Raw genomic sequence first — 26,955 nt, 5'->3', positions numbered from 1 at the left:
GGGAGAAGAAAGGGGTCAGAGGAAGGGCCGCAGGAACAAGTAGAGCTGGCTGTTCTGTTCCCCACCGCAGGCGACCTGCTCCCTGACCACGCCAGCAGTTCTGGTTTCTAAAACAAAGCCCCAGTGTGTCTTTGGCTGCGACAGGAGACCAGTCAAGAATAAAACAAGTGTGAGAAACACCTGGTTGAGTGTGGGCAAAAGGAGAGCGAGGTCTTTGCAGGGAGCAGAGGACAGAGACCTCTAAGATCCAGGAAGGAGGTTTTCGACTTTGAGCTCAATCCCAAGGATGATTATGTTCACTATTTTTAGGAAGGCACTAGTGTGTAATGGAAAAAGCCTGGGCTTTGGAGTTGCACTGAACCGGGTTCAACTCTTAACTCTATTAATTCCTAGCTGTGTGATCTTGGGCAAGTCCCTTAAACTCTCCGAACCTCACTCTTCTCCTCAGGGAAATGGGTACAGTAACAAATAAAATAATATATGCAAAATCCTCAGCACATAAATAAGTATTAGTTCCCTGTCCCATCTTCTGGAGTAGTGAAAAGCAGCCCTGAAAACTTTCACATTCATACTCTTTGGAAAATATATATCATGGTCATCAGGACAGCAGACTCCGTAAGACCACTTGGCATAAAACCCAAGCTCCCCCGTGTGCTAGTTCTTGTGGATTTGGGGCAAATTTCTTAAGTTTTCTACGCTTGAGTTTCTTCATCTGTAAGATGAAGCTGACAGGCATTCATGGGGCTGCGTGGGGGCTCCCCAGCGTCACACCCTCAGTAAAAGTGCCTGGCAAACAGCAAGCATATAATAAATGTGTCAGCTCCTGCTGCTCTTTGTGGTTACTGTGGTTACTTCAAAAAGGCAACTCACCTTCCAGTGATCATGAGGTCCCATAGGAGTAAAAATAAAAAGACCCATTCTAATCCATGTTCCAACCGCCTCCCTAAACAAGCCCTTCATTAGAAGAGCTTAACGTTGAGATTTCAAAGGTTCCAAGAGGGCTCTTTGGACACCCTAAGTCCCTATCCATCTACCGAACAAAGGCAGCAGAACAAAGGGCCAGGCAAGGGAAAGAAAGGATTGCCCAGGAGAGTCCTGGTCTCCAGGAGCCCCTCCCCCAGGGAACACCGGGAGGGGCAGTGACCTGCCTGACATGCAGCAAGCCTGGCAGGAAGAGAGGAGGGAGCCAGATGAACCCAGCAGTCTCTGCCCACCTCCCCGCTCCCAGACTGAGTGCTTGGCAGACAGAGATGTCTTTTGTGTTGGCTAGCAGGAATTTCGCACCTTTCTCAAGTGCCAGGCAAATGCCAGTTGGAATTCTCACACTTCCTGGGGAGTGCCAACTACATTCAATTAGGGCTCTGGCAGGGCCATCACACCTGCGGGCTGCTGCTCTGTTCACCGACAACAGAGGCCTGGCTGCAGCCAGAGATGGGGACCCAGGGGCCAAGAAGGCTGCTGGGCAGCACAGACCAAGCCCGGCTCTGGAAACATCTCCCTCCTCATGGCCTCAGGGGACTTGGAAGGCACATGTTCTCTGCGCAGCCTACAGCTGGCTGGAGTTGGAAGGGTGGTATCCTGGATGGCAGTGAAAAGAGGTTTTACTCCCCGCAGTGACCCAGACACAGAATCATGGCCTTTTTGACGCTCAGAGTTAAAGGCTATCTGGTCCACCTCCTTTGCGTTTGCTGGAACAAACCCGTCACGTAATAAATAGATGTTGAGTAAACTTTTTGCTGACTGAATGAGCTTTGAGATAAACAAAGATGAGCAGATGGGGACTTTGCCCTCAAGAGATCATAAAGCATATGGGATTAGTCGTCATTCGGACCCAGGTTCCAGCTGCAAATGTGAGGATGAAAAATGCATTAAGCTCTCTAGGCCTCCCTCTCTTATGAAATGGGGTCACCTCACTGATCAGCCTTGAGGGTTAGCTGTGACACTGCATGTAATGACGATAAGGACATAGTTAGGGCTCAGTCACTGTTGACTATAAACAGTTGATCAGAACAAATGAGGCATTGATCACTGAAGCCAAAAATCCATTCAAGAAATACCAGAGCCCTCCTTCCCGTTTCTCTTTCGGCCTCCCTGCCCATCTTCCTGCCTGAACACGGGCTTCTCCTTCCCGGCCCAACCCCCCAGACGAAGGTAGACGGCAGCTTAGCCCCTGGTTCATCCCTCTGCTCTTCCAGAACAACACTGGAGCCCTCCTGCTCACGAGACCCAAGCCAGCCTCTCTACCCCTGGCCTTCAAAGCTGGTCCCCACAACCTCCTGCTTGCCACGACCCACAACACTTGGGTTCCAGAGACGTCAAAAGGCTTCCGAATCACAGAATAAAATTACACTTTGTTTGGCCAGCCCCTTACTTGCTGTGTGACCTTGGGCCTTGTTTGCTCATCTGTTCAATGAGGAGTTTGCCCTGGTTGATCTCTGGGGGCCTTTTAGCTTCAACGACCACAATTCTACGCTTTGCTCCCTAGCCGGACTATGGCCCATGTGCCTTGCATGGAGATGAGGCAAAGGCAAGCCGCACCTCCGCTGTGTCCAATAAACAGGGGAGGGAAGGATAAGCCCACAGCCCCCCAGATTGCTGAGCAGGACCTGGCACGCCAGGCTGCCAGACTCTGCGAGAAGCTTTGGAAGATGAGTGCTCTGGCGACTTCTGGTCGCGGGCAGAACTCAGGATGGCAGGACTCAACTCCCCCAGGTGGCTGGGAACCGTGAGAAAAATGCAGCTGCTGGATCCCGCCCCCACCCCCGCTCCAGGTCCTGCCCAGCAGGGACCTCAGCATTTGCAACGTGTGCGAAGCCACTGGCTGTTCTCTGTCTCTTCTGTGCTGGGAGCCTCCCACCTTGTGTCTCCTCAGGGCCCCTTTCCAGACACAGAGAGCCCCTCCAGCACCCAAAGAGAGGGTGACCTCGGTGCCAGGGAGCCACAGCACATAGGCGGGGCACATAGCTGGGCAATGCATTTTAGGAGCCCTGGGGTGGAGCTTACCCACGCTCCCCTCTGGCCCTGGACACCTCCTGGCTTTGCCAGCTTTTCAAAATGGCTGCCAAACAGGAGAAGATAAGAAACCTGTCAGCAGTGGTGGCTTTTCTTTCAGGCCCTGCTTTCCAAACCCCTCCAGGAAGCAAGCAGCAGCACCCCCGGGGAGGGCCAGGCCACAAAGAAGCTGGCTGAAGCAGACAGGACAGGAGGGAAGGGCCAGAGAGGAGGGAGGAGGCTGGGGCCTCTGGACAACTGATGGGAAACTCAACACCAACCCAGCTGGCCGTGGGAGGGGCTGGGGAACTGAGGGACCTTGGAATGGGCCATGTGGGCAGAGGGAGGAAACCAGAGGGGCTGGTGGAGGGGTAAGAAATCGAGCTGAGAACACCAACAGGAAAAGTGGGAAAGTGGGGACAGACTGGAGCCCCTGAGGACGAGGCCTGGGCTCCCTGGCGGCTGCAAACCAAGCGGGGGATAACAGACAGCTGCTGACACGTGGCCAGAGACCCCCTACGCCACCATATATGCCACCACAGGGTTTGGGCCAGGAGCAGGGAAAAAGCCTCTAGAGCCACGGGATGGCTGGCCCCTGTCTGTGGCTTCTTACCTGGGGATCCCACAGACGTGTGAGGTTGGGGTACAGGTAAAACTGAATTCCTCGGGCTGCCCCAGGCAGCGTCACCCCTCGAATTAACAGGACCACCAGCATGAGGTAAGGGAATGTGGCTGTGAAGTACACCACCTAACCAGAGGGCAGATGAAAGACAAGGAACCTGTGAGTTTGGTAGGAGGGGCCCCAAGACCGACCAAGACCGAGACCGGCTGCAGAGGCAGGAGGCAGGAGTTCCTTGCTCTGAGCACACAGAGGAGGTCAAGACAGTTTGTCTCTGCCCCCTCCTTCTCACCCCTGCAGCTGTTCCGGCTCCATCTGCCCTCAGCCCGAAGCCACAGCCTCCCCTAGCCCTCCAGCTTCACACACCCACCTCCCCCTGACACGTACCCGGTAAATATCTGTTAAGTGACTGAATGAACTCAGGCATGCTCTGAGCAAAGGTGCTTAGATTTTTGGGAAGGGCTGTCGGGTACCAAAAACTCTCTAACACGTGATCCCTGTCCTCACAGGGCTTACATGCTTAGTGCAGCTGGGGAGCCAGATCAGGAAGGAAGCCTTGTCAGAGGCCTCCAGGGCAAGAGTCCAGAAGAATTCAGAATGCCCTCTAATGTCTCATACACTCTATGGCAAAGAGTACCCACCCCCAAGTTCTCAGGGTGGTTGCGGATCATTTTGAGATGAATTGTCTCAGTGGGATTCTTTTTCCAAAGAACGGTTGAATAAATCAGGGAGCCATGATGGGTGTTCAATTTGCAATGTGCCCGCACGTGTGGCAAATTATAAGATCACATTTCTTGGAAGTGTCCTTCCTGCCTCTCTCTCTCCCGCCTTTCCATTCCATTTCCCCACATACCAGAGTGCACAGGAGCGAAGCAAGGAGAGGCCCAGAATCAAGGGAGCCACATTCAATCTTGACAGGCTCATTCCCTCCCGTCCCCGACCAGGTTACAGCTCTGGGAGCTCCTGGGTGACAGGGCCGCCAGGGAGGGCAAGGAGTCCTGGGAAGAGAGAGGGGCCAGGAGCTCTCCAGCACGGACCTTGCCCGTGGACTTGACCCCCTTCCAGATGCAGAAGTAGCAGATGACCCAGGCGAGCAGGAGGCACAGGGCCAGCTCCCAGCGCAGGGCCCCCAGGTCATGGATGCCATCAGAGATCTTCAGGACCCGCCTCCTGGGGAGAGAAGGTTGGGCTGGGCTCCGCCTTTGCCCCCAGCCTCAGTTTTGTGGCCCACAAGTCTCAGGCAGCAGAGTCATGCCTGCAGGCTCTCGTCCAAAGGCTCGTCAGCTCTTTTTGCTCAGATCCACAAGGCTCTCCTTTGCCCAGAGATGGGGATAGATAGCAAGGGAGACAACTAGAAACTGTTCCAGGTAAGTGTGGTCTGGGAGGCTGAGCACCAATTTAACCTAGAGAGGGAGGTGCAAACACATATCTTCCCAACCAGGGTTTCGGGATGTGTTGATGTTAGGAATCACTAGGTGAACATGGATATGAGGGAGGAGGGGCTAGGATGCAGCCTACACGAAGCTGCAGAGCAGAGGGAAGTAGGAGTGTCCACACACACGCATGTGCGCCATCTAACATGTGGGTGGGGATGGGGGGAGGGAAGGCAGGTGTAGCCTAAGGAAAGTTGCAAAATTCTCATCTCTGAAACCCATTCTGCCTTAATCACGAATACAAGCCCAACGGGGGGCAGGGGGGCAGGGAAGCCACTTAGGTGACAGGGCCACCACACGAGCTCATCCCTATGCCCTCTTTTCCAACACACAGCCCACACTGGGATGGGGAGAGGGCCTCACTTACTCCCAGAACTCGATGACAGGAGAGGTGGCATTCTCAGAGGTCACATTCAGGGAGCCATTGGTCCTCTGGAACTCTACACAGTATTCTACCCGTGGGTCCCAGGGAAGGAAGCAAGAGAAAGGTCATTCACTATTTGGCATGGCCAGAGAGAGGGGTGTGAAATTATAGGGCAACGGGAAGGAAGGGATCTGGAAGGAACCGGGCTGAAGTTGTCCATACAGAACATCCTCGAACACAGATAACTTCAACAAGCTTACTGCGCCTTCTCCCGCATGACTTCACGGGTGGGTTTCTAAATGTCTGGGGACATACTCTTACTAAAACATCATAAGATGGGATCACAAAGGGAGCTCTGCTTCTGCCTTCTTCAAAGTTTGCAAATATTTCTAGGTCACTGCCTTGTATGAAGGCACAATCTCTGAAGGATATTAACGCTTTCTAGGGAAGACATGTAGCAGAGTGGCCAAGAGTTCAGATACAAGATCAGAAAGTTCTGGCTCGAATGCTGACCCTCTGGTTATTTGCTGTGTGGCTCTCTGACGTCACTTCGCTCGATCCTATAATGCACATAGTGATACCCAGTTGTGAGACTGATGGGGGACTAAATGAAAACCTGAGTATAAAGTGCCCGGTAAGTAGTGGCTCTTAATTATTTGTAAATGACCTTGGAGTTTCACGATGGGGTGGGGGGCTTGCATTCTTTTTTACGTCATGTTAGCGTAATAATCGTAGAAAACTTTAAACCAGATAGTTTTCCCTGTTGTACACATGGAGAAAGGGAATCTTCTTAGAAACGGCCTGTTGCAGGTCGTGAATGACTGACTGAAGGCTGGAATCCAGCTCAGCAAGTTGTATGCCTTACCTCCACAACACCTGCCATCAGACCGTTCTCATTACAGCCACCTGTGGGTCCCCACCATTTTGTGGCTCCTCCGCTGCCCTCTGCTTCCTACCTTTGCCTCCCTCGTGCAATCTCCACACAGCAGCCAGAATGATTTTGTTAAAATTTAAGTAACTCTACGTCACATCTGTGACATAAAACTCTCCAATGAGCTTCCCACCCCACACAGAGAAAGAAGATATGACCCCTATAATGGCCTCCAAGGCCCTTTTCAATCTACCACTGTTACCTCTGACCTTGTCCCTTGGGGGGGGTTCCCCACTGACCTGCTCTGGCCATACCTGCTCCAGCCACACCCTGCTGTTCCCTGGATGCTATAGGCACAAGGCCACCTCAGGGCCTTTGCGCTGCAGCTGACTCCCCACCACCCCTACTTCAGAGCACAACTCCTGTGTCATCTCAGTAAGGCCTTCCCTGATGACCCTATTGAAAATGACAACTCCCACCCCTAAAACTCCCAATTCCTCCTCCCCATTATATGTTTCTCCCTAACCCTTCTTCTAACATAATACACATTAGGCATTTAATTTTGTTTATGGTCTGTGTCTCGCCATTAGGACAAAACCTCCATGAGGGCAGGGACCCTTGTGTGCCTTATCATAACCCCAGTGCTTAGAACAGAGCCTGGCACAGAGTAGGAACTCAATAAATATCTGTTGAATGAATGCCCATGGAGTCTTCTTTCCACGGAACCCTCTCTCTCCTTGAAGCTTCAGCTCGCCCAGAAAAGTGGTGTTTCATCTTGACAGGATGGGATGTCCTCTGCTACAAAAGATGCTAGGCTCTGAGTAAAACCAGACTCACTAGGAGAAATGTCAAAAATATCAAGAAGCAAAAGACTCGGGTATGGAATGTGCCTTGAGATTGTCTCAGAGATCCCCCAGTCAACCCCAAGGTTTGTAGGCCTCACAACTCCCTGAAGCAAAAGCCCTAGGCCACCAGAAATTTGCAACATTTCTACAAAAGGAACTCCCCTGAGATCTGGATCAAATCAGCATTTGACAAGCTGGTTGCCAAGGGTGATTTCAGGATAAATAGAATGAACAAGGGATGGAGTGGGGGAGGAAAGAAGGGAGGAGGGAAGAAAGAAAGAAAAAAATAATAATCAAGAACATACTAGAATAGAACCAACTTTTAAGACTGGACTCATCCAGCAAAATATTTTTTTTGAGCGCTTATGATGTAGCCAGCACCAGAAAGTAAGGTAAGTGCCACAGTGGAGTCAGGGCTCGGGGAAGGCACCCCCAGGCACATTTAAGAAGAACCTAAGGAGGGGTGCCTGGGTGGCTCAGTGGGTGAAGCCTCTGCCTTTGGCTCAGGTCATGATCTCAGGGTCTTGGGATCAAGCCCCGCATCAGGCTTTCTGCTCGGCAGGGAGCCTGCTTCCCCCCACCCCTCTGCCAGCCTCTCTGCCTGCTTGTGATCTCTCTCTCTCTGTCAAATAAATTTAAAAAAATAATAAAAATCTTTAAAAAAGAAGAACCTAAGGAATCTAGGGCTGTGGGGGGAGGAGCTTCCAAGATCAGACTCTTTGCTTGCCAACTGGTGGGATGAAGGTGGTGGAGATCAGCACCAGAACCGCCTGGAAAAGGATAAGGGTCGAGCACCAGAGGGGCCTTGCTAAGCATTGCCAAGTGTGCCTCCTTGGCAAGCAAAGGGCTCAGACTCCAGGTTGGAACTGAATACCTCATCTAAACAAAACAAAACGAAAAAAGGAGTCATGGCACAGGTTGGGCCCCCATGATGAGCACTGAGGGATATTGGGGCCGTGAGAGCAAGTGGAGATGTTGGGTCCAGACAGGACAGCTCCCCACCTGTGCTGTCCTTGGGTTGGCCTCCAGCCCCATGGGGCTACTTACATTTAAGCTACTTAAAATTAAACAAAAACTTAAAAACTCAGGTCCTCACACACACTGGGCCCATGTCAAGCTCTCTATGGCCACATGGAGCTGTCGGCTACCATGTTGGAGAGTATGGAGAACTTTTCCTCATCACAGAAAGTTCTCTTGGATGGCACTACCCTAGGGATTTTCAATCTTTATACTTTCTACCAAATCGACTCAGTAGGCCTGTGGCCACGGGTGGCTCCTGTTGTCTTCTAAGAGAGTCACAAGCAGTCTTACAAGCACAGGAGAAATCAAGCATGTTTATAAATCATAAGGAAGACGCACAAAACAGCTTATTCCCTGGTTAAACCAAGATGGACCGTGAGATCGAAAGACCCAAGATAGTATCAGAAAGAAGACAGGAGGAACAAAGATAATGGACAAACAATACATACACCGAAGTGATCAGACTTCAAACTGCAAGAAATAAATGGCTAAACTACATAAAAAGAAATCAGGTCTGTTTGCATAATCTGTGACTTCATAATCTATGAATTGAATACACTAACTTTTTAAAATTTGAGTACAGTTGAGAGACCATTTTTTTTAGTCTGTGACATTTTGCCTGTGATGCTGGTGAATTCTCACACTGATCTTTGATACAAGATTTCTGTGACCTACTTGGCGGATTATCTAGAATGTCCCAAGTTAAGGTTGGGGATGGGGTGCCGGGGATATACGGATAATCCCAGTCATGGTTTATGTGGCTGAGCGGCAAGAGGAAGAGGACTCGCCAGGGATGACCTTACCTGTATTCCACTCGTGGTGGCAGCTTCCCCAGGGAAGGTCGATGGTGAAGCTGCTGAAGAGGTAGAAGAGGGCCCAGGCCAGGACAATAATGTAGTAGATGTTCAGGAGGACGACAATCATCTGGGAGGCATATCCAATGCCTGCAGGGGAAAACTGCAGAATTGGGCTAGGGACCGTGGACAGAGTTCTCACACGCCCCCCATCCCAGTCCAGGAGGGGGTTTGCTCTCCACTGTCAGAGCCCTAAGACAGCATGGGCCCAGGCGCCCGACTCTCTCCTCTGCCTCCCTGGCAGGTGACAAGGGGCTTTTCTCCCTGCCTTCCGTTGCCCTCTACCCTGGCTCCCTGTGTCCTTCCATCTTTATCGGTTCTGAAAATTCACTGATTTGTTTTTTAAATGTTAAGACTAACTTGAAGATTCCAATAGTAAATATTCCCTGGAATTAAGTTGATGTCTTTTTGAAATATAAAAATACATGTTAAGAGCAGGAACAGGGGCGCCTAGCTGGCTCAGTCCATAGAGCATGCAACTGCTGATCTCAGGGTTGTGAGTTCAAGCCCCACATTTGGCATAGAGCTTACTTGAAAAAAAAAAAAAAGTGCAGGTATAGACAATTCACATGGGAGAAAATACTAGATCCTCCCTAATATTTGCAGGTGTGCAAAAGGAAACGATGGTGAGGTACCATTCTGCATAGATAGCCATAGTGAAATTTTTTACAAATGATGTAACTCAGTGATTTCTAAATTTGTCCACATATTAGAATTACCTGGGAATATTTTTAAAAATTTCAAAGCCCAAACCATACCTGAGACCAATTAAATCACATTCTTTGGGGGCAGGGCACAAGCCTCAGGATATTTTGAAGGTCCCCAGGTGACTCCAATGTGAAGACAAGTTGGGGAACCGCAAATACCCAGAGTCGTGAAAGATACGGGGGAAAGGTGCTTACTCGAGTATAATGACATGGCAAATCAGTATAACACTTGCATAGGGCAATTTAATAAGCCAGATCAAGAGACATCAACTTGATTGTCCATTTGATCCAGTGATCCTAATCCTGGAAATTTATCCCAATGAAATAATTAAGAAAAAAAGAGAGACAAAATTATCTTAACAAATAAACACGACAGCAGAATATAACAGCTTTATAAGTAATTGAAAATAAACCAAAAGCCCAAAACAGAGAACTGTTAAGTAAATTATGATATATACACTCCATTGAAGTTTATGCAATCATTAAATTATTGTTATATAGAAAATGGAAAATAAGGGTGCCTGGGTGGCTCAGTTGGTTAAGCATCCCAACTCTTGATTTCGGCTCAAGTCATGATCTCAGAGTCATGACAGGGTCATTAGATGGACCCCTGAATCATCAGCCTCCACACTGGCTGTAGAGCCTGTTGAAGATTCTCTCTTTCAGGGGTGCCTGGGTGGCTCAGTGGGTTGAGCCTCTGCTCAGGTCATGATCCCGGGGTCCTGGGATTGAGCCCTGCATCAGGCACTCTGCTTAGCAGGGAGCCTGCTTCCCCCCCCCCCTCTGCCAGCCTCTCTGCCGACTTGTGATCCTCTCTCCCTCTGTGTCAAGTAAATAAATAAAATCTTTAAAAAAAAAAAAATTCTCAAAATATTCTCTTTCCCTCTCCCTCTGCCACTCCCCTGCCCTCTGTCTCTAAAAAAAAAGAAAGAATGAAAGGAAGGAAAGAAGGAAGGAAGGGGGACACCTGGGTGGCTCAGTGGGTTAAAGCCTCTGCCTTCGGCTCAGGTCATGATCCCAGGGTTCTGGGATCGAGCTCCACATCAGGCTCTCTGCTCAGCAGGGAGCCTGCTTCCCTCTCTCTCTCTCTCTGCCTGCCTCTCTGCCTACTTGTGATCTCTCTCTCTCTGTCAAATAAATAAATAAAATCTTTAAAAAAAAAAAAAAGAAGGAAGGAAGGGAGGGGGGGAGGGAGAGAAGAATTGAGGGAGAAGGTGATAGAAAGGAAGGAAAGGAAAGGAAGGAAGAGAAAGAAAGAGAGAGAGAGAGAGGGAGGGAGGGATGGAAGGAGGGAAAGAAAGAAAATGGAAAATAACACTAACTGGAAAGTGGGGACATAAACTGTGTATATCCTGGATTAATAGATATGTAAGCTCTATACAGAGAGAAAGAATGAATGAAATGAATTCCTAAAACTGGAAACAACACAAATGTTTTAAGGTGGGTGATGGTTAAATGAACTGTGGTATGTCCATACCATGGAATACTACTCAGCAATAAAGAAGAATGAACTCTTTATACAAGAACCTGGATGGATCTCAAGGGGACTGTACTGACTAAAAAAATCTAATCTCAAAAGGTAAAGACTGCACAATTCCATTTATGTAACATTCTCAAAATGACAGAATTATAGAGATAGAGAACAAATCGGTGGTTTACAGGGACTAGGGATGGGGCAAGAAGGGGCAGGTGTGACTACAAAGAAGTAGCATGACAGAGACCTTTGTGATAACGGGACAGTCTGTATATTGATTGTGGTGATGGTTAAATAAATCTACATGTGATTAAAAATAACAATTACACACACACACATACACACTAATGAGTGCATGGAAAACTGGGGAAATTTGAATAAGGTCTGTGGATAGTGCCAAATATCAATTTCCAGGTTATGATTTTTTTTATAGTTAAATAAGACATTACCATTGGGGAAAACTGGGTGAAGGGTACATGTGACCTCTCTCTACTAGTTTGACAATTTTCTCTGATATATAATTATTTCAAAATAGAAACTTAAAGAAAATCCTATATAGAGAGAAATATTGAAATAAAACACCCTAAACTTTAAATAGCTATTTTGTCGAGAAAGTAGAATTGTTACTGGTATCTTTTGGTCATTTAAAATTGTCTTTTTGGTCCTCCTGGGTGGCTCAGCCATTAAGCGTCTGCCTTCAGCTCAGGTCATGATCCCAGGGTCCTCAGATCAAGCCCTGCATCAAGCTCCCTGCTTGGCAGGAAGCCTGCTTCTCCCTCTTCCACTCCCCTTGCTTGTGTTCCCTATCTCGCTGTGTCTCTCTCTGTCAAATAAATAAATAAAACCTTTTAAATAAATAAATATAAATAAAATAAAATTATCTTTTTAAATAGTCTTGCAATTAATTAAACATTTTGAAAAAATACAAAATCATTTGTTGTACATTTGTAAAATATATAGCTAAAAGAGCTTTGCACTCTACTTATTTAATCTGAAATCTTTCTCTCCATCCTCAGCCCCATCTTCTCCATTCTCTGATAGATCAGTGCAGCATTGGGCCTACAAGTGGAGGGTTTAACATAAAGACACAGAGTATTAGGTCAACCAGCACTGCTACCAAAGCACTCAGTCATCCCAAATAAGGTTTGTAACCATGTATGCAGATATCCTGGAATCAGGCACAAGGCTACTCACCCTCAAAGATGGGGCAAATCTTCCTCCAGGCTGTGACGCCTCCCTGGCTAGTGTACTGGCCCAGCGCTGTCTCCAAGAGGAAGACAGGAATGCCACAGGTAAAGAGGAAGATGAGGTAGGGGATGAAAAAGGCACCTGTGGGTCGGAAACAGGTTTTCCATTACCTGGCACTAGCCTCCTTGTGGTCCACATTCATCTCCTCCCATTACCACCCCGCACTGCCAGTCAGAATCCCCAGGGGTGCGAGACATGCAAAACTGTGAGGGGACATTCCTCCAGATATCTGGAACCACAGCAGAGATCAAGAGTCACCAAGTTACCTGACCAGCCCTTTCTTTCACTCTGAAAGTTTCAATCTATACCTACCAGGATCTGCTCCCCATCAAACATCAATTATGACTTCAATTATCCATAACTGTGCCAATAGCAAGGAGCTCATTGAATAATGGACATCCCAGAACATTAACATAGCCCACAGACTATAATTCTTTTCAAGGAAATTACTGTTTTGAATGCTAGATAGAGACTTGGAGCAGATTGAAATCAGATTTCCCTCTAGTAATCTTTTCTGCTTCAGTTTTCACAATCCTTTCTGCTCGGCTTTCTGCTGAGACAAGAATGCTGATGCTGGAAGTGCTGGTGCTGGAAGTGCTGGCATTTTCTCCAGTGTAAGTCTCTGTCTGCTGCCAAGGTAGGCAGAGGAGTTCACGGAGTACCAGAGAAAAGAGAACCGCGCAGAGAGGGAGATCCAAATATCAGCAGGGTGTCCACTTCGAGCTTTCAACTGAGGGATGGTCCAATAAAAAATAAGTACATATGTCTGAGGAAACTACCCAAGGTAAGGGAAAGAACCATTTCAAAAGATGGAGAGTAATGACGCTCACACAGGGCTGGGAGAAGGGCGGGGAGAAGGGCTGACTCCCACCAGCCAGACTGGAGAGTCCCAGAATTCACAAGGCATTGGAAAGAGAAGGCATTTCCACTGAAATGGAGAATAATTAGCCCTAGATTGAGCACAACTCTGGTTCTGTATAACAAATCTTGGAAGCAATCCCTGAAAGTATCAAATAACTTCACTAGCTCCAAACAAAGCTCAAGAATATTTGTAGGGGGCGCCTGGGGGTCTCAGTCATTAAGCGTCTGCCTCCCACTCAAGTCATGATCCCAAGGTCCTAGGATCGAACCCCGCATGGGGCTACCTGCTCAGCGGGAAGCCTGCTTCTCCCTCTCCCCCTCCCCCTGCTTGTGTCCTCTCTCTCATTGTGTCTCTCTCTGTCAAATAAATAATAAAATCTTTTTTAAAGAGAATATTTACAGAAATATAAAAATACTCAGCAACCAATAAAGCAAAAATCACCAGGTTTGGTGTCCAATCAAAAATTACCAGGAAAGGGGAGCCTGGGTGGCTCAATTGGTTGAACATCTAACTCTTGATTTTGGCTCAGGTCATAATCTCAGGGTCATGGGATTGAGCCCCATGTTGGGCTCCACACTCAGCACAGAGTCTGCTTGTCCCTCTCCCTCTGCTCCTCCCCCGCACTCACTCACTCTCACTCTCACAAATAAATAAATAAAAACTTTTGTAAAAGTTACCAGGAAAACAAGCAGAAAAATGTCACTTATAACGAGCAGGTAAATCAATTGATGAACCCAACCCATACTTAAACCGATGTTAGAATAAGCAGATATGGACGCTAGCATGCTTATTATAATTGTGTTCCATATAGTCAAAATGTTAGACAGAGATGTGAAAGATACTGAAAACACCCAAGTCAAATGTCTAGAGATGAAAACCACTGGGGCACCTGGTTCGTTCAGCCCGTAGAGCATGCGACTCTCAGTCTTGGGGTTGTGAGCTGAAGCCCCATGTTGGGCAAGGAGCCTACTTAAAAAAAAAAAAAATTAGAGATGAAAACCACAATGTGGAGATGAAAAATAAATTGGATGGGATTAGTGGCAAATTAACAGCAGAAGAAAAGATTAGTGAACTTGAACCACAGAGTAGAAACTATCCAAAATAAAACAAAAAAGAGGTTAAAAGAAAAATGTGTCAGTGAGCTATGAAGCAATTTCAAAAAGTCTGATATACTAGCATCTGGAGTCCCTGAAGAGATAAAAGATGGGGAGGGAGGGTCAGAAAAAAATTTGAAGAAATAATGTGTGAAATTTTTCCAAATGTGATGAAAACTATAAATCCACATATTCAAGAAGCTATATGAGCCTCAAGATAAGAAGCATAAAAAACACTATAAGAAGGCACATCATAATCAAGTTATTTAAACCAGTGACTAAGAGTTTTTTTAGAGGAAATCTTAACAGCAACCAGAGAGGGACAACTGGGTGGCTCAGTCAGTTAAGCGTCTGCCTTCAGCTCAGGTAGGTCATGATCCCAGGGTCCTGGGACCGAGTCCCACATTGGGCTCCTTGCTCAGTGGGGAGCCTGCTTCTCCTTCTGCCTGCTGCTTCTTCTACTTGTGTTCTCTCTCTCTCTCTCTCTGACAAATAAATAAATAAAATCTTAAAAAATAAAAATAAAATTATGGGGTGCCTGGATGTCTCAGTGGGTTAAAGCCCCTGCCTTCGGCTCAAGTTATGATCCCAGGGTCATGGGATCGAGCCCCACATGGGGCTCTCTGCTCAGCAGGGAGCCTGATTATCTTCCTCTCTCTGCCTGCCTCTCTGCCTACTTGTGATCTCTCTCAAATAAATAAATAAAATCTTTAAAAAAATAAAATTAATCAGAGAAAAAAAGACACATATATACAGAGAAACAAAGATAGGATGACCTCAAATTTCTCACTGAAAACAATGCAAACGAGAAGACAGCAATAAGAGGGCACATTAGTTCCAGTACTGAAGGAAAGAAGAAACTTTTAGCTAGACTCCCAATAAAAATCCTGTTCAAAAACTAAAGTGAAGTAATGCTTCTTAAGACAAGCAAAACCTGAAAGAGTCCATCCCTAGAAGACCCGCACGATAATAAAGGTTAAAGAAAGACCTTCAGGCAGAGGGGAATATGATGCTACACAAAGGAACAAAGAATGTTAGAAACGGTAACTGCATACATAGATAAACATCTAAGAATTTTCTCTTATCACCCAAATCTCTTTGAAAGATGACTGACTAGTTACACAATATGAGGTGGAGTTTATAACATATGAAAAAGCAAAATGTGTAGCAAAGAGCACAGAAGTCAAGAGGAGAGAGATGGAAATATATTATTGTAAGTTTCTTGCATGTAAAGCAATAGAATAATCACGTGAAGGTGAACTGTGATAAATTAAAGATGCATGCCACAAAATAAAATCTTAAAAAAAAAAAAAAGGGTGCCTGGGTGGCTCAGTGGGTTAAAGCCTCTGCCTTCGGCTCAGGTCATGATCTCAGGGTCCTGGGATCGAACCCCGCATGGGGCTCTCTGCTTGGCGGGGAGCCTGCTTCCTCCTCTCTCTCTGCCACCTCTCTGCCTACTTGTGATCTCTCTGTTAAATAAATAAATAAAAATCTAAAAAAAAAAAAAGATGCATGCCACAAAACCTAAAACAATCATTCAGGGGCGTCTCATTGGCTCAGTTGGTTAAGCGTCTGCCTTAGGCTCAAGTCACAATCTCAGGGTCCTAGGATGGAGTCCCACATGCTGAGCAGGGAGCCTGGTTCTCCCTCTGCATCTGCCCCTCCCCCATTTGTGTGCGCACGCGCATGCTCTCTCTCTCACAAATAAAGTCTTTTCAAAAATTAAAATAAAACCATCATTCAACTAACATAACAAAGACTTGTGGCTAATAAGCCATCAAAGGAAGAAAGCCAACAATGAAATAATAAAAAATAACCAATTAATTCAAAAGAAAGCAGAAAGATAGGAAAAGGGGAACAAAGAACTGATAGGACAAATAGAAAACAAATAGTAGGGTGCCTGGGTGGCTCAGTGGGTTGGGCCTCTGCCTTCGGCTCGGGTCATGATCTCAGGGTCCTGGGATCGAGCCCCGCATCGGGCTCTCTCCTCAGTGGGGAGCCTGCTTCCCCCGCTCTCTCTGCCTGCCTCTCTGCCTACTTGTGACCTCACTCTCTCTCTCTCTCAAATAAATAAATAAAATCTTTAAAAAAAAAGAAAACAAATAGATAATTTATTTAAACTTAATGGGATAAACTTAACTGATAATTACTTTAAATGTAAATAGTCTAAACATCCCAAATAAAAGACAGAGATTGTCAGAGGGGCTTCAAAACAAAAACTAGCAAGACTTTGCTATATGTTGCTTAAAAGAAATGCACTTTAAGTATCAAGACATGAAAAGAAGGAAATCCTGCCTGTTGAGATAAGGTAGATGGACCTTGAGGACATTGTTTGCAGGGAGAGAATAAGAAACAGTATGTTCAAGGGCTGCAGCATTCCCCACCTGCTGGCCAGGATGGCAAGAGAACTTGGCTCTCCTCTGCCTTTGGCCTCTAACTTCCTGGGGAACCTAAGCAAGTGTCCTTTCTCCTTTATGTTTCTCATTAGCAAAGCGAGGAGTAGAAAGGAGTGATGTCAGGTCCCGTCTGGACTTCACATTCCAGCTTTGTCATCATCCAGGGTCCCTTTGCTCATGTCCCAGTCCCAAACCAGTAACCACAGGCCAGAGCACCAGAGGCCTCAGCCACCATGAGCTCAGGACTCCAGCAAAACCTGTATATTCTCAGTTATATGCGGACCTGAAAAGGCCAAATTTGGGGACACCTGGCTGACTCAGTTGGAAAAGCTTGTGATTTGTGATCTCAGAGTTGTGAGTTCAAGCCCCATGTTGGGTGAGGAGATTACTAAAACAAATAAACTTTAAAAAAATTTTTAAAAAGCCCCAATCTGTGGAATTAAAAGGTAGAACGGTGATTGCCAGAGGTTCAGGGATGGGGGAAATGAGGAGATAAACTTGCACCTATAAAATGAATAAGCTCTGGCAATATAATGTACACAGCAGTGTGCCTATAGTGAACAACACCATATCATATACTTGAAAGCTGTTAAGAAACTAGATCTTAAGTGTTATCACCAAGAAAAGATAATTACGGGAGGAAATGGAAGTGTTAAATAACCTGATTGTGGTAATCATTTCACAGTAGATAACACGGATTGAATGATCACATTGTACACCTTAAACAATATATGTCGTGTCAATAATATCTCAATAAAACTGGAAAGACATTAAAAAAAACAAACAAACCATGTCTGTGGTTGTACTTGGACAAGGCAGCAAAAATAAGAGAGGTGGGAGAAAGGGACAGGAGGGAATTTGAAGGAGTCATGAATACAAGTTCATTATCTTGATTGTGGCAATGGTTTCATAGGTGTATCATGTCAAAAGTTATCAAACTGTACACTTTAAATAGGCACATTTTGTTGTAAATCAGTTATATCTTAATAAAACTGTTTGCAAATGAAAGTTAATGGGGGCTAGCATTCTGCAGTCCCTCACCTTCCAAATCTCTGGTTTGTAGTCTACATGTCTATAAGTCCTGCTGAGGAAAGCACCTGATTCCCACAGGGCAAAGAAATAAAGATCATAAACACAAACATTACGGCGTAATAAGTCCATAAATCAATCCAAAACTTACTGAGTAGGAAGGGAAAATTCCAGAAGAGAGAACTCAGTAGCCAATTTGAACAGTTACGGCTCAGAGTTGAAAACATGGCAGAAAAAGAAAGAGAGCAGAGAGAGAAAGACAGAGAGAAAGAGAATTTTCAGCCCAATTCAAGCCCCTCCTCCCCACCTTTATGCTACCTGATCTTTCCCAATAATCTAAGCCAATGTTTAACCACGGAGGGTTCCATGGTCAGCTCTGCTCCCCTAGTCCTCTGCCTCTTGGAGCACGTGGGCAGCTGGCCACAAGGGGCAAGGTCCACACTTGACAAGCTGAGCCACTGGTCCTACAAGGGGAAGGGGTCAGGGGAGTGTTGGGCCCCAGAGGGACCCAGGTGCAGACTTGGGGGTCCTATGGAGCCCCTGGCCTCTTTCCCTACCCAAGCCCCGGTCACCATGATTAGAAGATGGCGCTAGTCTTAGAGATGGAGGAGGGACCTCAGTGATCTGCTCCCACATCCCAGCAGGTTAGTCTCCTTCCCCAAATTCTGAAGGGTCCTGGCATGCTTCCCTGTGAGATGGGGGAGGCCCCATGTCCAACCTAGAAGGGAATCATTCTGCAGGCCACTCTTCTCCAAAGGAACCCATTCTGTGGTGTCTTCTGTAATATTCCAGCAAATATTTAAAAAGCCTAAACTGATCAGATTCTACCCAGTGGTGAGCATCCATGAGCTGTTACGTGCCAGAAGCAACACTATTCTGACCACTGCTGGGAGCCGAGTCATTAACTGACAGTGGTAACAAACCATCACACACTACTAAAATCACAATCGTTATTCTTATATGGAGAAAGAAGCACTCTTCATTTCCCTTTGTTCTTTATACTAACAAGCAGCATCAAGGCAATCAGTCCTCCCAGAGGCCAGGTACTATTTAATCCTCCTCGCCCTGGTGTCCCTATGGCCTCTGTCCCTGTGGTCTAGGTCTGCCCTCCCTCCATAGCCTGCAGCTCTAAGATCCCTATTCCTAGAAATCCAGCTGTGGGGCATTCTGTTGTAGCAGCATGTGGGGTGTCCAGGCATTCCAGCGTTGGAGGAACTTGGTCAGCCAGTAGCCAGGGTCCAGGGAGCTAGGGAGAGCTCAGCTGAAGCCCCATGAAGAATTCGGGTGTCTGGGGACTGGAGATCAGAAGGGAGGAGGGCTTGGAGGGGGACAAGGATCAAGGAAGCATCTGTCTTCACACAAGGTGACCTCCAGCTGGTGTTCTATGACTAGCAAAAACCAATGATTCCTTGTACGAGTGACCTCAGACCCTGGTTTTCAGCAACTTGACTTAGAAATTAAGTATAGGGGCACCTGGCTTGCTCAGTCGGAGGAGCGTATGGCTCTCTTGATCTCGGTCGGGGTCATAAGTTCAAGCCCCACATTTGGTGTAGAGACGACTTAAAAATAAAATCGTAAAAATAAATACAAAAATCAATTTTTTCTAAAAAATAAATTCAGCATAAAATGGTTGGCAGATGATGTTTTTGACTGGGCTGAGACCGGTGGGCAAGTAATTTACATTCCCTCCTGGCAGAGTTGAATCCTCTTACCAAAACCCTGTCCTACCACCTTCCCCCCAACATCACACCTTTTGGGTTCTCTGGAGACTTCTCATCCCCATGGTTAGAGCTTTAGGGGACAGGCCTCGGTGGGAGGTCATGTTTGCATTTCCCTTCAGGGGGCTGAGGGTGGAGAGCAGGAGAGCTAGTTCAAATGCTCAACGTCTTCCCAGGCAGGAAAACCAGCCCCAGCACAGGCACCACTGGCTGCACAGGGCACACTGTCATTTCTCTTTAGCACTCACACTGGCTCCCTCCTAACTAGGAGGGAGAACACACAGCAGACATGTACTCTGTCCACTCCCAAGTTTTGCCCAAATAACCCATACTTCCTATTTCTAATTCTCTTCTGCCCCCATTACCTCGAACCCACTGCAAGCAGAAGCAGTCACTGCCCCGGCCTCCCGGAGCGACCGTTCCTACAAGGTCACCAACAAATGGCCCCCATGCCACCAAAGCCAACACTCCAGTCTCCTCCGTAACTTTCTTGACCTTTCTGCAGCATCTGATGTCATTGTCCTTCCGGCCTCTCTGATCTCATCACTTTCCTTGCCTCCCAAAACACTTCACTGTCCTGGTGGTCTTCCTTCTGCACTGCTGTCTCCTTATCTGCCCCCTGCTCTTCCCTCTCCTTCCCCCATTCCTTGTTCTCTCTTCTCACCATGAAAGGGCTAATCACCCACAGATTTATATCTCCCATCCGCATCTCCCTCAGACTCCAGACTTCTGTGTTTTACTGCCTAGTGGACAGCTCCCCTTGGATAACTAAGAGATAGCTCAAGTCAGTGTTCCCAAAATGCAACTCCTTATTTTCTTCTGAACACCTGCTCCTTTTGTGGTCTTCCACATCACAGCGGAGGGCTCGTCCTTCCTCCCCAGTGCTCAAGCTGTAGCCCTTGGGACTGCTGAGACCAGAAAGCATCAGTGGGGGTGACAAGAAGTGTCTGATTCTGCCTACATCATGGGGGGGGTCTCCAGTCCCAAGCGTTCTGGGTGTTGAGGAACTCAGTCTGTCAGCAGCCAGGGTGTAGAGAACCCAGCTGAAGGTTCATGTTCAGAAGCACCCAGAATCTGGGTAGTTAGGTAGATTTGAGGATTGGGGGGGAGGGGGAGGAATCAAGGATGACTCTAACATTTTCAGCCTTGTAACTGGCCTCCTTCTTCCCTGACTCTTATACACTCCATTCCCAACAGCAGCCAAAGAGATTCTTTCAAAATGTAAGATCAATGGGGTACCTGGTTGGCTCAGTAGGTTAAGTGTCTGCCTTCTGCTCAGGTCGTGATCCCAGGGTGCTGGGATCGAGCCCCATGGCAGGCTCCCTGCTCCGTGGGGAGTCTTCTTCTCCCCCTCCCTCTGTCCCTTTTCTCCCCTGCCCCTCCCCACTTGTGCTATCTACTCTTCCCGGTGCTCTCTCTCTCCCTCTCAAATAAATAAAATATTTTTAAAAATAATAAAATGTAGGGGCGCCTGGGTGGCTCAGTGGGTTAAGCCGCTGCCTTCGGCTTAGGTCATGATCCCAGGGTCCTGGGATCGAGCCCTGCATCGGGCTCTCTGCTCCACAGGGAGCCTGCCTCCACCTCTCTCTCTGCCTGCCTCTCTGCCTACTTGTGATCTCTGTCTGTCAAATAAATAAATAAAATCTTTAAAAAATAATAATAATAATAATAATAAAATGTAGATCATGTCACTCCTGCTCAAAATCCTGCTCTGAATCCCCACGTCACTAGAGCCACAGCCAAAGTCTCAAAGTAACTGACAAAGTAACTGACTCCCCGATCTGCCACTCCCGTCCCATTTACTTCTCTGACCCCAGCTTCTATCTACTCCCCTCCTCACAACTCCTCAAACCAGCCAGTCAGCCTCTTGCTTTATGACTCTTAAATCTTGTGTGTCCTCTGCTTGGGGCACCTTTACCCTCAATAGCCACACAGCCAACTCTCTCACTCCTGGCAAACTTTGGCTCACATGTTCTCAGTGCCCCCTCCCCTCCACCCCTCCCACACACTCCTGATCCCCTTACCCAGCTCTCCTTGGTCTTTTTCCATAGCACTCCTTAACTTCTGATATACTGTATAATTTTCCCATTTAGTATGTTTCTTGTCTGTTTCCCTCCTCTAGAATGTAAGCTCCACAAGGACAGGGAATTGTTCTGTTCTGTTTATACACGGATGCCAATAATTTAGAAGACTTCTGGGCAAATGGAATGTAGCCAGTAATTGCTTTAAATGACATGGTCAGGGTCAGGGCTTGTGTGGGCTGTGTGCTGGGATGGATGGCTGAGACTGGAGATTCTAGAAAGCCATCAGGGGTGGGCTGGCCCCAGGTTTTGGACAGCAGAGAAGGTGCTCACCAAGTAGACAGTTGAGGCAGGCAAGGCTCCCATCCATCTCCCTGAAGAGCCTACTAGCTGCTTTTGATGTGAGATGGGCTTCTTTCTATTACTTTCTCAGCTTCTCTGGTTTTTGACTATAGTGTTTCACTGTTCTCCTGCTTTTTTTTTCTTTTTTCTTTTCTTTTTTTTAATTTCACCTGCTTTTCTATCATATTCTTGCCTCAGCCTTTTCTCTGCTTGGGAAGTCACTCCAAATTGGGATCTACCAGATGTTAAAGCTGGAAGGAACCAGAGAAGACATCGTCGGTATTTTAAGTTTGGAACAAAAAATATGTTTGGGGGACTTTTTCATTCCTGACCTCATCACTGAACAAATATGGATAAAAAGTGCCTACCTAACTTATCTTCCCGCTCTGCCCCAAGTCTCAAAGGGGCTGTTTAAGGCTGGGAAATTGAAGAAAGGGGCCGGAAGCAGGCTGATAGGGTCCATTACCTGAGCACGGTTCACCCCAGTGTACCCCCAGCATCTTTCTCCAGAACTTGCTCAAAACATTCCTCTCATCCCCTAGGAGTCCCCAGGGATCCCTAGTTGGAGAATCGTGGGTTTAAGTAAAATCACTACACCAGGAGGAAGAAGGGTGGAATCCATATAAGTAGTCTCCATTCTCTCACCTTCCTGCCCCACACGGGTAACAAAGGGTCCTGTCAGAAAAAGGCATTGGTCTGTTCCTTGCCAGACAAGGGGGTGAGAAGAGCAAGTGTTAGAGCCCATTTCCTGTAGGACCTTGCTTTCCCAGGAAGGCGAGGGGAGCTGAATGATGACAGGAAGGTTAAACCACGAGGAGCACCACAAAACAGGCCTGTCCGTCTAATGACCCCACACATCCTAGGTGAGTCCCCCTTACCTTGGCAAAGGAGGCTTTCCATTAATTCACCCAGTGGCCCTGGATGACTCATGCCCTTCAGAGCAAACCTGAGCATCAGCCTCTAGTTCCAAAGCCCCTCAGAACACTTCCCTCCAGCTGCTGTTGTCCATCAAGGAAAAGACGAGTCCTAAAGCCCTACGTTTGATCAAGGAAAGAGACTGTGGGTGGCAGTGTTAGGGATTAAACAGTTTGACTGGATCCAGGACCCAGAAAAGGTCTCTCCACTGCCAGTCAGAATCAGCACCGCTGGAAGGCCGGCTCTATCCAGGGAGGAAGCCGCCAATAAGCCGTCACACCCACCCCCTTCCCTCACAAGCCCATGGCAAGAACCAAGGGCCCCCCATACTCTTCCTGGGCCTGCATTTCCACCCAAGACAGCATCACGCTCTCCCAGGCCTGCACGTACTTACCACAGAGCCCTGAGGCAGAGCTCAGATCCAAACACTGCCAGACAAGCTCCCCTCGATGGGGTGAGCCCACACTCTGCCCCCCCTCACCACACACACACACACACACACACACACACACACACACACACTGCTCCTGGTCACAGCTCCCTTTGCTTCCCCTTCCTCAGCCCAGTGGTTTTGCACCAGAAATCACTGGAAATCACTTCCTCCCACCTCTTCGTGCCACTCCCGCTAATTCCCAGGCCAACTTTTACCCAATTCCAGAGAGGCTTGGGGAAAGCCGCTCACCTCCTAATCTTCCTGCCATGTGAGGAGCTAAGCTGGTTACTAGGCTCCAGATACAGAGCCCCAAAGCCCAGCTTAGCCTCCAGACTCCTCCTCCGCCCTGGACCAGCCTTGTCCCTCCACCCAGCTCACTGAAGGGAGGCATGTGGAGTGTCCAAGGCTGGGTTTGAAGTGGGAAGACCTCCTTTCTTCCCTCACACAGAGCACGGAACAAAGTCCTACGATTTCAGGCTGCTGGCCAGAAATCCCCGGGGGGAAGAAAGGACATATCAGCCCATCCCTGCCCTCTGGAAACATACAAGTTAACTTCCAACTCCAAGGCCAGGCCTCCAATTACCACGATCCTGAGAACAGCGCTCCAAGGCTTCAGAGCGCCAAGCCAGCCCTCCCACCTCCCCTGTCCAAAACCACTGGGAGGTGGAGCTCCATGCATTCGGGAGGATCTGACTCCCCAGGAAAAGGACAGGTGTTACATTAGGGCACCCGCCAATCCTGTGGCCCCCAGAATAACCACGGCCCTCAGCATTTCCCCACGTGATCTACCTCGCCATTGCCCCTTCCTCCAGCCCAGACGTCCAAACTGGATCTGGGGAGCCCCAACACCTGTACGCTTTACCCACCAACAAGGAGATCTTCCTAACCTACTGCTCACCCAGAATGCTTCAGGACCTGAGAAATCCCTCTGAGCTCTCCCACAGAGGGCTGGGATTGCCTGAAAGTGAGGTACTGGTCAGAGCAGGAGCGGAGCTGCCCCCAGCGGGCTGGAACGGAGTGAGGGGGAGCAAGAAGCCTAAAAGAACCTGGAGTTAATGCCACCTGCCTGCAAAGTTCGGGGGGGAATTTTGAAGGGAGAGCCGCTGGTATCAAAGGTTATGACACTGGGAGGGGTTGGGTAATGACTGCCTTCAGGAATGGCATCAGGCCAGCAGCATAGGGGAAGACACTAAGGAGTTTCAGGACCACAGGACAGTTCGGTAGCAACATCTTCTCCAACATTGCTGCCATTTATTAAGCTCCTGACCCACGTGACCGCTGATCCTTACAGCAGCTTGCAAGGCAGGTACTGCTATCTTAATTTACAGGAAGAGCCACTGAGGCTCTGAGGGGCTTAAACAACTTGCCCAAGATTACACAAAGATTAAGTAGCAGAGCCAGGGTCCAAACTCTGATCCGTCTGGTTCCAAACCTATGTTCGTACTCCTAGGGTGCCATAGCAACATAGAAAAACCCTGGGGAAAGTCACATAATCTGGCTAGGTCTCAATCTCCTAGGTCTGCAGTGTCCTTCCTGACTCTCATAAGGGTCTTTCCAACTCCAGCATTTCTGTGCAACCATGGGACTCCCTAGAGGGGCAGTACGTGTGGGAGATGGAGACATCCTCCTTCCAGGGGTGGGTGGGGTGGCGCAGTGGCTCTCACCTCCCCCATTTTTGTAGCAGAGATAGGGAAACCTCCAGACGTTGCCAAGACCAATGATCTCCCCAGCCACTGACAGCACAAATTCCATCTTGTTGTTCCAGTGTCCCCTTTCCAGGGTGCCATCTTCCTTCGCCTTTTCCACGACTGGGTATGCTGGCTTTGTCTCTCCATTACTGGTTGTGTTCGAGACCCTGCTATCCATCCCACCTGGAAAAGAAGCAAAGTGCTCTGTTAACTGCTGGGAATCCTGGGGAGAAAGCCTTCCCCTTCCTTCACCAGCAGATTCCCAAGGGAATGAGTGCACTGGAAGAAAGTAGATTCCTACCCCCTTGCCTGTAGACCCATGTTCTCCTTAGCATCTCTCATTGGTAACGGCTGAGTAACAGCTGCTGAGAATGTATCTTCCTTTCCCGTTCAGAAAGAAAGCATGGAGACCGAGGTACAGGCATGTGTTCCACAGGGCAGGTCCTCTTGGGTGGGGGCTTGTGGATATGGAAGAATTCACATGGCCCCTGGGTTGTCTAAGTTCCTCTCTGCCAGCCTATGGCTCACTTTGAATGTGTTAGCATGACCTTCAGTGTCTATATTCTGTATGCTGGGGACAGTTGAAAGGATCCTCAAGGCCACCAATTTCCCTTGCAGGAATTTAGTCTAGCAAAGTAACTGTGACTGTGGGTAAAGATTTGGCATTGAAGATGTTCATTATTTACAATAGCAAAAAATTAGAAAGTGTGTAAGGTCCCAAAGCGATAGATAGGTTAATAAATTATGGCACATACAGACACTGGAGTCTTATACTATCATCAAAAATTGTGTTGCAGAAGAAAAGGTAATGAAATGAAAGTGCTCACAATATGTGAAGCAAAAAGTTATCAAAGAGCATACACGATACTATTACTTGGAAAATATTTCATAAAGTGTATGCATTGGAAGCTTAGGATAGCCACCAAAATGGTTCTCTCTCCATGGTTGGAATATAGGAATGTTTTCCTTATTTCCATTTCCTACATTTTCATCAAAGAACATGATTTATTTTGTACTATTTAAATAAAAGCAAGTTTTTAAAAAAATCCTTCCCAAGGAATGAGAGAGGCTGAGGGGGTCCTGGAATTCTGCAGAAGATGGGCTGATTTTTTCCAGCTATCCTTCCCTGTCTCTCAGAAGTCAACATAAAAGAAAGATGAACTATGGGCTCTTTTTTTTTTTTTTTGGTGATTTTACACATAGGAATCTGTTACAGTAGAGAAGAAAACATGAAATTAGTAAAGAAACACTGTGGGGCACCTGGGTGGCTCAGTGGGTTAAGCCTCTGCCTTCAGCTCAGGTCATGATCTCAGGGTCCTGGGATCGAGCCCTGCATCGCATCATCGGGCTCTCTGCTCAGCAGGGAGCCTGTTTCCCCCTCTCTCTCCGCCTGCCTCTCTGCCTACTTGTGATCTATCTCTCTCTCTGTCAAATAAATAAATAAAATCTTTTAAAAAATTTTTTAAATTAAAAAAAAAATAAAGAAACACTGGTCCAGGGGCACCTGGGTGGCTCAGTGGTTAAAGCCTCTGCCTTTGGCTCAGGTCATGATCTCAGGGTCCTGGGATCGAGTCCCTACTTCCCCCACTCTCTCTCTGCCTGCCTCTCTGCCTACTTGTGATCTCTGTCTGTCAAATAAATAAATAAAATCTTTTTTAAAAATTTAAAGTTAAAAAAATAAATAAATAAAGGAACACTGGTCCAAATGCTTCACTGCCCTATTCTAGACTCTTACCAGGATTAAAGATAAGACTGGACATGGTTCACATTTAGTGAGCAATTACTACTAAGCGCTTTACAGATATTTGTTTCCTTTAATCCACAGCAAACCTGAAATGTAAGCAGTATTAGTTCTGCTTTGTAAATAAGGGAGATGCAGCTCAGAGAGGTTAGGTGACATGTCTGCAGCTCTACAGCGAGATAATGGCACTGGCGGGACTTGAACTGACTCTGTCCCTGCTCTTTCCATTAAATCTCTCGATTACATTGGCTACCCAGGTTGATCAGCATGTCTCAGTAGCATCTTCTGTT

General features: G+C 47.4%; 1 protein-coding gene across 6 annotated transcripts in view; it reads right to left on the bottom strand.

The window, feature by feature from the left end:
- The window catches only part of SLC6A13 (solute carrier family 6 member 13), a 39,956-nt gene that overhangs the window by 9,931 nt on the left and 3,070 nt on the right, over positions 1-26,955 (bottom strand). For 2 of the 6 annotated variants that reach the window (XM_047743027.1, XM_047743022.1), the window contains exons 2-7: positions 24,901-25,107; positions 12,373-12,507; positions 8,947-9,087; positions 5,411-5,495; positions 4,648-4,780; positions 3,605-3,739 (exon numbers count right to left, since the gene is read on the bottom strand). In XM_047743027.1, coding sequence (XP_047598983.1) covers positions 3,605-3,739; positions 4,648-4,780; positions 5,411-5,495; positions 8,947-9,087; positions 12,373-12,507; positions 24,901-25,102 — 831 coding nt within the window. In that variant the 5' untranslated portion in view covers positions 25,103-25,107. Of the gene's footprint in view, positions 1-3,604; positions 3,740-4,647; positions 4,781-5,410; positions 5,496-8,946; positions 9,088-12,372; positions 12,508-22,766; positions 22,923-23,485; positions 23,635-24,900; positions 25,108-26,955 lie in introns of those variants that run through there. The other 4 variants (XM_047743028.1, XM_047743024.1, XM_047743023.1 and 1 more) reach the window with 4 other exon arrangements.

The sequence above is a fragment of the Lutra lutra genome, chromosome 8 (genome assembly GCF_902655055.1).
Source record: "Lutra lutra chromosome 8, mLutLut1.2, whole genome shotgun sequence".
Taxonomy (NCBI): domain Eukaryota; kingdom Metazoa; phylum Chordata; class Mammalia; order Carnivora; family Mustelidae; genus Lutra; species Lutra lutra.
The sequence above is the reverse complement of the archived record's forward strand: the minus strand, read 5'-3'. Positions and strand labels throughout refer to the sequence as shown.